This window comes from Numenius arquata, chromosome 4, assembly GCF_964106895.1.
Source record: "Numenius arquata chromosome 4, bNumArq3.hap1.1, whole genome shotgun sequence".
Lineage (NCBI taxonomy): Eukaryota > Metazoa > Chordata > Aves > Charadriiformes > Scolopacidae > Numenius > Numenius arquata.
In genome coordinates this window covers 63,252,380-63,265,929 of record NC_133579.1, presented here as the reverse complement: position 1 = coordinate 63,265,929, position 13,550 = coordinate 63,252,380, and the positions used below count along the sequence as shown (strand labels likewise).

The window sequence follows — 13,550 nt, the reverse complement described above, 5'->3', positions numbered from 1 at the left end:
CTAGATGCATTGGAAAGGGTATGTTTCTGGTCCATATAATCACAACCAACTTCAGAGGACATGGAAATCGCCGTAAAGGAATACTGGTTTACATCAGAAATCTCTAAGACTTTTTTGAGGAAAACCTAATTTCTCAGGGTAAATTTTGAACAACTTTGTAGAATACCTATGAAAACATTTTCATTGCAGTGCTGCTGTTGCTGATTGAGTATGATTTTTTCTTCCATTTTTTTTCGTTAGAGAAGCATATGAGCTTCTTATTCAGTTCTCCTCCTTTATGCTTCTGTGGAAAGAGCTCAAGATGGCGTAACATGTAGATAATGCACACAGAAATGTGGTTTTGGCTAAATGTAAGCTTTAAAAACATTAGTTCAGGTACATTTTGATGCACCTAGAACATGATATTCCATCTGTGCTAAAAAAAATAAATATGAGATTGTGAATATTCTTTTTTACAAGACAGACCAGACAATGGGTCCAAGTGGAAAAAATATTGTGGTCTGATTTAATGCCACTTCACTTTTGTCTTGTTTTAAATGCAGCTGATAAAGAATAACATTTGGAGGATTAGAGATGGGAAATGGTGTATTACTGGCAGGAGAAGAGAGTAGAAGATGTGTGCAACTACTGGAGAGAACATAATTTGTCATTTACGAAGAATGATTTATAGTCTTGTGTCTCCTGGATAAACACAGAAACACATGCATATGGATTGCTGTGTGTCTCTAAAGCAAAGGTGTTGAGACCATTGACGCCGGTTTGATGGACATCAGTAATCTGAAAGAAAGTACTTAGATACGTAGTATTCAAACACAGGCCTGAGTGTTGCAAACAGTAGTAGACAATCAAAAGGACATCCACTTTTACGCACATGCTCGTTATGCTGGTTTGTGATAGTTGTGTAAATGTACACACAATATGCCTAACTAACATTTTTTGTACATTTTAGAGGAAACATGCTTGTTCCTCTGCAGTTGAGTCCAAAGGCATAGGCTTCAGAAAACAGACTATTAAAAATAAATAAATAAACAAACAGATAATCCCTTCCAGGGATTAACAGGTATCCCTTCCAATATCTGAAGGGAGCCTACAGGAGAGCTGGAGAGGGGCTCTTTGTCAGGAAGTGTAGTGACAGGACAAGGGGTAATGGTTTTAAATCGGAAGAGGGGAGATTTAGATTAGATATTAGGAAGAAATTCTTTACTGTGAGGGTGGTGAAGCACTGGAACAGGTTGCCCAGGGAAGTTGTGGATGCCCCATCCCTGGAAGCGTTTAAGGCCAGGCTGGATGGGGCTTTGAGCAACCTGGTCTAGTGGAGGTGTCCCTGCCCATGGTAGGGGGGTTGGAACTCGATGATCTTTAAGGTCCCTTCCAACCTAACCATTCTATGATTCTATGATAATTATTATGAAATAGGGGCAAGTGGAGGCTTGGATATTTAAAATTAATTTGTAACAGAAAAATATTAGATTTAGTTTTCAGAATCAAATGTTTTCAAGTGTGATCCATGCATAGGTTTTCTAAATTTTTCTTTATATAGAGGTTTAGAGAACTGGACCTCAAGCATCCTAGTTTTATTCAGTTGTGCTGCTGGAAATTAGAAGATCCTTATTTCTTCTGACTTTAATTTGGCAGACTGGATATTGAAATAAATGAACAAAAAGTAGCTAAAGTACAGTTACTGCAACTTATCATGAGCTATTTTTATAGCATTGGTGAAGCTAGGCTACCTGATTGCAAGCCAGAGGCTCTGATCTTGGCAGTCAGTTGCCCGTTCCTAAAAAATGGGGACATGACAGAATAGGAGGTGGGAAAGGGGAAAAAAAGTTTAAAAAGGGAAGAGTCGATGTTGATCAGTTACTTCCATGGATTTAAAAGGAGGGAAATTACATCCGGAATGCACATTTGCTATTAATGTTATTATTAATCTAAGAACTAGTGACATCATGTGAATGAAAAAAAAGAAAAAGACCTGCAAAATAACATCACTTAGAAAAGGTGTTAATCTGTGGGATGGATTAATCGCAAAATTTTGGTGGATGGACTATCCTAACGTTACTTACACAAGGAACATCTGCAGTGGAATTGTTCTGGATTAGGATCTGGGAGTAGTGCCACGATACACTTTTGTAAAATACTGGACACTGTAAATTTCATATGCAAAAGCAGAAGGGAAGTAGCACTAACTAGTCAGCAGTGGTTAAAGTCGAATATCTAAAATGAGTCAGCACCGTATGAATTAAAGTAAATAGGAAAAGTGAAGCACAGTGAAATAAATAAACTGTGGAGACAAAGTGCGAAAGGAAAATGTGGAATTAAAACTATGCCTGGGAGTACGTTATTAAACCTGGAAAACTGATCAAGAAGAAGGATTTCCTGAAATCTCCTGAGCAATCATCCCCTAAGTGTCTATACAATCTTGTACACCTGTTATCCCTTGGCCCCATGTACTATATTTTTATTTCCATATTTTTTCTACTTTACATTTTTTCATTCACTCCTTACATTCATCAAGTAGATTGCAGGAATGTTGCAACCAGTAAAAGCACACCTAATGTAAGTGGGTCTATACGTTATTTATAGATACAGAAGTTAGTTTAAGATAAGCCTTCAGGAGAGTTTTGTTCAGTTACTTAAATATGCACAGTGTGTCCTGCCAGATATGCACAGTGTGTCACGCCAAGCAGCTTCAAGGTATGTAGGAGCATCTTAGAAATACTCAATTAATGCAGTTAATTTTAAGCTTTGTGCCCCCTGCTGGTGCAAAAGGAGATAAGATTGGAAAAGTGGATGCACAGGTCACCAGGGAGTTAGAAACTATTCTATCATTGAGTCAGAAGGCACCTGAGAGCAGAACCTGGACTCCCAGCGGGGACTGGAAGGTCCGATGGTAGCACAAATGTGGGCTCATGCAGCCCAGAATGGCATCCTGATGGCATGACGTCCAGCCTGTCCCGTCAGGTTGTGGGGTGGGGTTGCCAGAGGCACCAAAAGAGGGAGTGAGTCTTAGGATCCCTTCCATCGGACTCATGGCTGAAGAAAAATGCTACACGCAGTCTGTGATAGGCAACTCTCCTTTTATGACAGTACCTAAAATCTTCATTTATAATGTACCGGGCAGAAGTCATTCTTCTCTCTTAAGGGTTCGTCCCAGGGGCTCCACGAGGGAAGGGAGGGCTTCCTCATTTCTTAATCCTGAGCAAGCCTGGCTGAGAGCTAGATACCAATGTCCAGAGCCCTGCGTGCACTTTCTGCACACAGTTTAGTTGGCTATGCTCAAGGCAGGCTCTCTTGACATAGCACAGCTGTTGGAGACAGTGGCTTGAGAAGCCCTGACCAGCTTTGGAGCTGTTTGAGAAAGGGGTAAGCAGCCTCAACAGCTGCTCCCTCCCTTCTTTTGAGAGCTGTGTTTACACTGAGGCCATTGCCCACTTACTGTGTTATGTTCCTCACTGATCCACATCCTTACTGCTGATTTGGTGTCCTGCTTGGCCTCACACCTGCCTCATCACCATGGTCTTATCTGATGATCTGGACTCTTGGATGAACATGGTGACCATCATGGGACCTGCCCTGCTTGTGTGCTGCAGTGCTTTACCTCTTGTAGGCGAGGCCACTGCCTCTGCCCATGTTGCTGCCTCTTGGCTCACTTTCCGTTATGGAGCAGCCTGCTTCTGCTGCTCCTCAGCACCAGCCTGCTCAGCTCTGTCAAATATGAAGTCTTTCTTTGCATGTCCCAAAGCATAACTTCTTTCAAGCAGAACTTCAAGATCAAAGCTGATGTCTCTCCAAAGTAGGCTACAGCTGAGACGGGATCTGCACGTTTACAGCTTCGTATTACAACTTAACTTGTTTTGGGGAAGTTACTCCCTGTCCTGAATTAGGTCCTGTCTTGCCTGTCAACACATAATTCCTCTATGCAAACAAATGCCAATAGAACAGGCATCTTTCACCCAAGTTAGCGGTCTAGGCTTTCATAATCAGTAGAGAATAAGGCATGATTTATAGTATCCCAAGAAAGATGTCTGAGATTAGGTGAACCCTGCTCTTATAATGACTGTTTCTCTCCACTGATCCATGCCAGGGTAGTCAGAAGTCTTAGGTGGAAACATCTTCCCTGGGGACACATAAGGAATAAGTGAGCTGAATCCTCTTCCAGGCCCCATCATACACTTTCAGCCCTCATGGCTGAAAGCTGTGGTAGATTTGTATTTAGAATACATTTACATCCAAGAATGACTACTATCTTCCACGCACTTCAAGGGAAAAGACTTTTGAGTCCAGCTCCATGCTTAGATTTCAAATTTGGACTTTCCTATGGCAAGGGGCTAGGTGCAGGGGATCACAGTCTCTTCTTTCCTGCTTCTGATTTGCAGATGCGTCACCAGGCATTATGCACTTGGCAAGGACATCCCCCCATCTCCTAGATCCCAATATACAGCCACAGAAGAGACAGTCAGGGAGGGCTATGGAGCTTAGGATATTTCTGGCTGGTATCTGAAGACTACAGCCAGCTGGCTTCATTTACCAAGTTTTCTAAATCTAGATAATCCTACTGCCAGATCCAGCTTTTGTGACTTTTCCATCCCTTCTGCTTCACTTTCCTTGGAGGAAACAGGGAACAGCTGTTTGAACAGTAGATGTAGCCCAAATGGCTAAACATCCTCTGTTCTGCACTCAGCCCACGGGAGTGAGGTGATGGCTGCTTCTGCAGAAGGAGAGGATGGGAGAGGAGGCAGCTGGTAAGGTAACACCTCTCTCCTCCTACCTTACAGCAGCAAAGGCTGTTCTGCACTTTCTGCAGGAGTAGGAATGAGGTGGGGATGTTAGTGCAGGCAGCAAGGGATAGAGAACTGGTTAGTTGCTGTGGGCCAAAACCCTGTTTTAGTCTGTTTGCTGAGGCCAGAGCATCCTGCATTCAACTACACAAGACTTCAGGTCAGTTGGGATTTGGTATCATCTGTTAGCAATGCCATCATAGCTCTTTGAGTTCCTTCCCAACATTTTGCAGTCCTATTCCTTCCCTTCTCTTCCACCCACAAGGAGTGGATACAGATGAGAATGAGTGCTTTACAGCTGCCGTTTTCAACACTGTCATATCATTAATGTGAAAACATCACAAAGGAGTTTTTTTCTTAATCTGAAAGGATTAAAAGGCAGGAATCTTCAAATCTCACAGAAAGAGTAAGTGGGTCATAAACTCCCATTCCAGAGTGTGTAAACAGAGCATTTTTTAATGCAATAATGAATAACTGAAGTAATAATAATACATATAATGTGTTCCGATGTTGTTTCTATTTAAATGGTAGAATAGTGTAGTCTTCTATCAGTTCTCTCATAGTGCAGTTTTAATGCATATTGCATATACACATGCTGTTTGATAGTATGATTTGCTAATAGCATCATGTTATTATATTAACATCAAATAGTTAGATCAAGGTAGATCTGGTGATGATGCTTTCTTGCAGACCTTTTATTCAGTTCCAAACTAGCTACTTGAGCTACGCTATTCACACAGATCAGTGCCTCACATTCAGTGTATTCTTTTTTTTTTTTTCAGAAACTTCTAGCTATCACAGTTTAAATGTTTCTCAGAAAGCAAATAAGGAAGGAAATATGTTCGTTTTGCCCATGTTTGGAGAAATCATGCCATTATCTCATATAGAAATGCCTGTTCTGTGGAAGACAACCTTAAAATTTGGCACAAAGTACAAGGATGACAAGAGTTGTCAGAGCTGTATGGGCAGCATCAACACACGCTTGATAGGGTTGAGTTCCTTGTTGTCTACAGGGGGTAAGATAGCTCAGAGGAAGGGGATGCTACCATCAAGATGTTTGGGGCTAAGGACGATGATAAAGGTATTTACTATAGGAAACCTCGATGATAAAACTCTTGCAGAAATTTATTATTTTGCCTGCTGAAGCCATCTCTGTCACCTCAGAGATGCTTAGTGCTACCTCACACAGTGAAAGCTTCCTGAAGCTTCTCTCTGCACAGGCCACATTTCATCTCTCACACCTATAGCTGGTGGGGTTGTCCATCCATCCTTCCCCCCTCAAGCACCTCTCCTGTTGCCAGGGGGCTGCTGTGTTGCAGCATTTGAGAATGTAGAGCAGAAGCATTGTCACTTCTGTGCTCAGAGTGATTTCCCTGCTGGCACCCAGCTTATTGTAAAGCAGCTGACCTCAAACACAGCGAGATGAAGAGAGGGGAAAGTACCAGAGTTTGGGGAAGGGATCTCGCAGAACTGTGAGGTAAGAGATGTGAAGGAAAGGAGCTGGGGAAAATGCAGTAAAAGGAGGAAAGAGAAAGGTGAAAAGTTGAAGGGGACAGAGCGTAAGTGCAGCATGGCTCTTTATCAATACTGTTTCCAGTTGTGGAGGCAACTGGGGTTTGGGAGCATGTTTGCGGTGCACAGTGGAAGCATGTCATTGGTGTCTTTCATAAAATGTTCACAAGCAGGGGGACAAAAATCCCCCAGTCTCAGTGCTGGTTCCTGCTTGTTTTGGCCTAGGGATGGAAGCCCGCATGACAGATTTAAAGGTTAGCACCCTGCTGATGACTTTTGTATCAAGGAATACAGTTCTGCATGACAGATTTTTTTCCTCATTTTGCATTTAAGAAAGCAAAATAATTGCATTAAAACAAAGAATCAACCAGGTGCTAAGGTTAAAATTTCAGTCATGCATCTAACTGATCAGTACAAGCATTTCTCTGTGTGCTAACAATGTAATTTCTCCAAGTATGGGTAAAATAATCGTTTTTTCCCTTGCTGCCTTGGAAATACTTACAGTGAAGGTTGCCTGTGCAACCCTTATTAGTCACCTTGTGCACATTACTGTAATAGACTTTCATTGCATGAATATATATTCCTTCTTCTGTAGTCCCCTCTGTACCTTGCAGCGCACAGGGATGGTGTTGATAAATTGCTATAGCTTGTAAAGCAGTAAGTTCCTGAATTTCAGTTTCTATGGAATGGAAAGGGGGTTGTTCTCATAGGGATATTGAAGAACTTATTTTAATCTTCCTTCTGTAGCAATGCTCAGGTGTCCATTGCATTTTAGAGATGGAGAAAAGACCAGCAAAATCAGTCATTGCCCTCAGCCAATTTTTCCTCTGATTTTGAGGTGCTTAGCATTTGCTTCTGTTGTTCAATGCAGAAGGCTGTGTTGTGACATGAAAGGTTTTCTGTGACTTGTACAGATGAAAACGTATCACAACAACTGGGGCAGCAGCTGGGCAATGCAGCATGTACTGGGCAGCAGCATCTCAGCTCAACCAAAGGTTAAAGGTGGTACTGACCCACGTGTATCCTGGGATGGTGACATCCCCCAGCTGGATTATGTCTCGCTCTGGGAGAAGGGCCTCCAGAGGGAAGGCAGAACTCTGTTGACCAGACTTTGAATTTGATTAGGAGCTGATGAAATTGTTGGTGGAAAAAAGCTGGATCGCGTTTTCAGAAAACAGGCATTATGCAAAACCAAAAAAAGGCCAATAGAGCTACTTGGTTCTTACAGTTTTCTTCAATTTAATATGGTGTTTAAAGTTTAAGGAACAAAAAAAAAAAAAAAAAAAAAACCAACAAAACAAACCCTTCTCTCTGAAATCGCAAGTTTTCTCCAAAATAGAGCTGGTGAGAAATATGTGAACTGACTTTACCAAAAATATCATCTATGTCGTGAACAAGTCTCAACTACATTGAAGCAAAGAAGCTTGATTACTCTTTCCCTTTCTGGCACTGCTGCTGCTTGGTGGGGACCAGTATTTCACAGGGAAGGATGCAGACCAGTGAGAGCCTGCTGTTTGCATACAGGGTGCTGGACTGCCTCAGGGCTTTCCCAAACCAGTTATTCCTGCAGCACTGAATACCACCACATTATGATCCTGACAGCATCAATAAGCAAAGAAGAAGGGGAAGGACACCACAGGCTTACACAGCAAGCAGTGGACCATTGCTACCCCCTCTGACTTGTCTGTTTTGGTTCTACAACACCAGGGTTTGGATCTTGGCAGTGCCTTTTGCTCCTGCTGGGCACCCAACAGCTCTCATAGCTTTTCCTTATCCTCCAAGAGGGAAGATCAACCCTATCATTACTCTTCTTGTAATCTCTTTTACACCCCATGCATTTTGAAGGCCTTTCCCTATGGCCTCTGTACACTTCAGTAGGTCAGTCACAAAGGTTGGCCCTTGTCTGGCCCTATACGTCTTTACCATACAACTGAAGTAGTCATTTTCTGAGACAGTACCAGAGTTTCTTACCTTGAGCTCCTTGACTGTAAAACAGTCTCTGAGCAGACTCAACATCCAGAAAGTAGTCCATTTTGAAGGAACTTTATGTTTGTGTACAATACTCCGGTATGGATGATCAGTCAGATTCCTGGGAAAGATTACAGAGATGTCAGACAGAAAAAAGCTGGTGAGTTTTTTTGTGGAAAGAATTGTGTAGGCAGTCACTGAAGTGCTTCATTTGGCGTATTAGGGTCAAAGCATTTTCAAATCAGTATTCATAGAACTTCATAAGTATCCTTTTCTATTTTAGGATGTTTGGTTTAAATCCTTGTCTAAAGACATAAAAGAAAAGTCCTACTGCAGTACTAGCAATATTCCTAGTACCTTTACAGTACAATCACATTTATTTTAGACACAATCTCCATTTCTTACACTACATACTTAGATTCACCTGCCTGTCATATTTGCTCTTATAAAGATCAGAAAGGCTCGGGGCAGGGACCTCCTTTAGCCAGATCCACAGCCAGCACCTCCGAATAGGCACTGTCGTAATAGACTACATTAAATATAGCATTCATGCTGCTTACGCCAAAACACTGCACTAGAAAGGAAGACACAATATTCTGGATATTTCATTCCACCTAAATGACCAGAGGGAAACCTTGCTTTCCCTCTCCCCTCTTACGGACCAGAAGTAGCAACAGAGCATCCCACCATCAGTTTTAAAAGATGTGATAAAAGCAATAATTAAGAAATGGTAGGCTATTCTTAGCACTGCTTCTTAGCTGAGGTTTATATTTTTGGCATTCTTCCGAACCTTGGATCTGTCTAGATCCTATATTGCAACTGTCTAAGATGTACGTTGAATCAGGTTTGCTTCTGCCGGGCAGAGTTGCCGGGATTATGCACATTATCATGACCCTTCTCCAGCCTTCTTGCTACCTTCTGCATTTTCTTCTACTCTGAACAACTCACATTAAAAAACAGAATTTGCAGAAAACAGGCAAACCAGTTCTCTCCTCCACACCTCAGTTAGCTACAGCATATAATCATAAGCATACAAACAGCTCTGCACAACATTTATTTCAAGACAGACAGACAAAAATACCTCTAGTCCTTTTCCATGCAAACCTAACAGAAAGGTTTGGGGCAAGAAGCCTGACCCTCGCTTCAAGCAATTCCTTTAATGACGTTGGCAGAAATCAGGAAATCAGTGTTCCAAAGCTTTCCCTTTTTCCTTTGGTTCAGTTTTCATTGATCAACATGCAGTCCTTTCTGAAATTCAGAAGCCTATCCCGATGAGAAAACTTTTAAAATTCCTCAGCAATTCACTTCACTGGAGCACTCCCAAACCAGAAACGATACTTACTGCAGAGTATCAAGAGCTGCCAGGCAGTGGTGTAAGCTCCAGTAGTTTCAAGGAGGGTTTCTTTGATCTTACTAAATGTCCCCAGTGTAAGCAAACAATTTTGATTGTTTGATTGGAACTGTGATGAATAATGCATAACGTCAACTGGACTTCCTTTATCAGATAAAAATGGCCAGGAGATGTTGTTACTTAGCAACAGGAGGTGACACTACGATCATCTCCCCAACTCCCCCTCACCCTTCATACTGAAAAATTAAGCCCCTGGTTTTGATTTGATAAAAACTTTCCCAAGGGGAGGAGGGGGGGAAATCTACATCAAGTTTCCTTAAGAATTTGTTTTTCACTCTAATCTTCCTTGTTGCATCTCGTATTCTGAGATATTTTAAGTGTTTCATAATGATTAACCGTAACATTGTGTTTTGTCTAATAATTTGCTTTCAGTAACTAAAATACCTACTTTCTCCACCATTTACCACAAGGGTAATGAGATTGTTAAGTATTTTGCTATGAATATAATGCAAATAACATCTCAAAGAGATTAATTTCTTATCTAGTACTGCTTGTTGGGCAAGGCAGACAGAAAAAGCAACACACAAAATGTTCCAGTAACATTATGAAATATATAGATTATCCAGAAACCTTTCCTCTTACAGAATTCCTACTTTAAGTAATTAATTCATTCTTGAAGGAGCTCTAACATCTGATACAAGCATTCTCAAGGAATCATTGCGTTTCTGTTTAAGATACAGCCTTTTACAAAATATACGATGTAGCTTTTTTCAGGAAATACACATTGATAAAAAGCCAAAGCACTGTCAAAGATTTTAAAAATAAATAAAGAAAATCAGATGCAGGAGATAAGTACTTACCAGTGTTACTGACCTCTTTCCATCCTACTGTCATGGAATAAGACTAAGCAAATGCAACCCAGCCTGTGAGCCAGAATGAACAGCTTCTAATTTTCACTTCAACCTCGAAATCAAGAGTACTGAATAGAGAAAGGTGACGGATCTGCTGTTTTATATTATGATGAAATGAAAGCTCTTAGCACAGATCTGAGTAGAACCGTTTTTTTTTATACTACATTAGCCTGCTAATTTGAGGAAAGTGAAAGGCTTTGTTTTACTGTCTTTTATCTGTTCTCTTTGCTACCCCCACAATTTAATTTGCATTTAAAATTATTCTTATGTCTCCACTGCACTGCAAGGTATGGAGCATTTTCTAATCACGATGAATGTTCAGTGTGGTTTTTGTGCAATGCCACTTTTATTCTGAGCCAGAAACATGGTGAGTAATTATAATTGCCAGCTATTTTCTAGAATGAAATACAGAGTGGTTGTCGGATGCAGTTTCTGATTTTTCCTCCATTTAGCAGTACATTGCAACAAACTATTCAGTCAAAGCATCAGTAAAAACATAAATCAAATAGCACAGTGTCATGGCATGATAGCTTAAACATGCATATCCATAGACCGTGAAAGCAGAGTATGTTTCTACCGAGATCTTTTCAATTATAATGTGCCTTTCCCGAGTTTGAAAGTGGGCTTGTATGGCTAATAAACTGAAATATAACACAGTTATCTCTCGGTGGCTTCCAGCTCATCTAGTTTAGCATTAATGGAGCTGCACATGGTTTGGAATCCTGATGAAGCCAGACACTAGAGACTAACAAGGGTCACGCTATTAAGTTGTATGGGCATCCCTCACAAGAGGGTCAGGACCCTGCTTCTTTCAGCAGTGTAGTTCCCCAAAGTCTGATTTTGGAAGCAGATCAGAGATCAAAGAAGGCAGTCATAAAGTGATCCTTTGATAAATTTAGACTCAGAAGTTATGACCAAGAGAAGTGTCAGGAAGCATCAGGCTTTGTCTTTCTGTATTTGCAGATATTCTGCTCCAAAGATCAGGTATAAATGCCCTCTGAAATCCATTGCCACCAAACATTACTGGTGCTCAAAACTGTGGGTTCTGAAAGGTTAGATTTTCATTTCAGTACCAGAAAACTCAGTATCAGTTAGCATAGGATTTTTCCGGCTTTTAAGAAGAAACCCAAGAATATAAATAAAACCCCAGAATACAGTTTTTTTTTGGTGCAGGTTAGAAAGTAAGAATCCCCATGAGCAGATTATTCCATGGATTTCCACTCTTAAGATTTCTTACATGCTTCTTCAAAGCACCCAGACAGTATCAAAGATAAGGGTGAGCTATATGAACTCCAGGTACAATCTGGTATGGCTGTTCTTGCACTAGCACCCCACTTAATATGGTTGGATTGAGTAGGCGTCTCACAGAGCCACTGTAGTGGTGGATCTGGCTTGTGCAAACTGTGTTCCTGTTTTCAGAGGTGTGACAAACATTTTCATTCCTAAACACAAATTAAAGCAAAAACAAACAGCAAGAACTCTGCAAGCTGCCTTCTTTGCATTTTGGAGAGTTTGCATTTGCCATGATGACTACTGAACAACAGGTCCTTCCAAGCTATCCTCTGAGAGTTATCGGATCACTAACTTACGTACCAGGGGCCAGTTGCCTGTTTAGTCCAGCTGAATTTCTTCAACAGAAAACCAGGGAAAAAAAAAAAAAAGAAGAAAGGCTGGCAACACAGACACACAGATGGAAAAACGGAAGACAGCAGAACACTATCCTTCACTCTCTACAAGGATATTATCCTGCTTGCTTGCAAGCAACATGGAATACTTTTTTTTTTTTCCTAGGGGCACTGGATCTCCCAGTCAGAAGGAGGCTGGAAAAAATACAACCTTGCATGCTGGAGAATGTTTTATAGCACCTGTCCTTTAGCCTTTGGTGTGTCCTTTTGATCCTCTTTGCCATCACCCTTTCAAGCTGCATTGTCATCTTCCACCCTGACAGACAAGCGTAGTCATTGAAATCACCAGCAGCCTCTCTACTGACCATTGCAAGATCATCCATCTTGATATCTTCATCCATCTCAGGGATTTACAGTTCACTTTAAATTATAGTGCAGCAGTTCTGACAGCTGCTAAGAGCTCTCTCTGACTAGGGGGTACTTAGCAACAAGAAAGATAACAGTGCCTTTATATTTACATGCTTCTGTGGCATTCATCACCATGAGGGAAATCCTTCCCTGCCTGGTTACAAAGTCTTTACGATGGTAGTGTGGGCTCAGATTTGACCCACAGTCCAGAAAGAACTCTGCCCTCAGAAAGGGAAATCCATTACCTCCAGTTCAGTTAAAAAGCCTATGTGTCTAGAAAAACATCCAGGTTAAACAGATCTGTTTTCAGTTAAGTATGACCCCCAGATTAGGCTTCGCATATCCTTGGGGCTCACTCTGAAAGTTTTGCCAGCTCTTGTGCTAATGCAGTGTGTGTTGGAATGTGTACTCTGACTTGCTTCCCACAGAACAGCAGAGCACCTCAGGGAGCGGGACAGGGAAGGACAGCAATAGCCAGAACCAGAAACTGTACTCTCCAGCTCTCTGAATGCTTCCCTTTGCTCTATCGAGCCCTGAAGCCAAACTTGCAAAACCTCTGCTATTGACTGGACGTCTTATCAGCACAGATCCCTGTTCAGGATAATGAGTGCAATGGTTTTGTAGATAGCCACGGAGGACTAGACTGAGACTGAACTCTTTGGGAGCTAGACCATAAAACCAACCAACCAAACTCTGCTAAAGAAATACTTGGAAAAAACCTGTCACGCTTTGGAAAAAATGTGAAGCCAGCATTCCTCATCATGAGCTTAAGTAACCTACTGCATCACATTTGACTTTTTCTCAAATTAAAAAAAGAAAATGAAGCAAAAAACCACAAATCTTCAAGAAGAAAGTAATTGAACACTTGGCATTTAAAAGGAGTGAGTAGCCTTCTGCTTCTCTAACAGTCAGATACATGTAGGCATAGGGCTGGGGTTTTTTCCTACCCTGAACTCTCTATTGAGAACATAACTGTTACTGTAATGACTCAGAGCCT

At 41.3% G+C, this 13,550-nt stretch overlaps 1 protein-coding gene across 1 annotated transcript in view; it reads right to left on the bottom strand.

Annotated features, from left to right (window-relative positions):
• Positions 1-8,322, bottom strand: part of PHACTR1 (phosphatase and actin regulator 1) — a 305,302-nt gene extending 296,980 nt beyond the window's left edge. The window contains exon 1 of the mRNA XM_074146816.1: positions 8,262-8,322. Within this exon, the coding sequence (XP_074002917.1) occupies positions 8,262-8,322 (61 nt within the window). The remainder of the gene's footprint in view (positions 1-8,261) is intronic.
• Between the last annotated feature and the right edge of the window lie 5,228 nt (positions 8,323-13,550).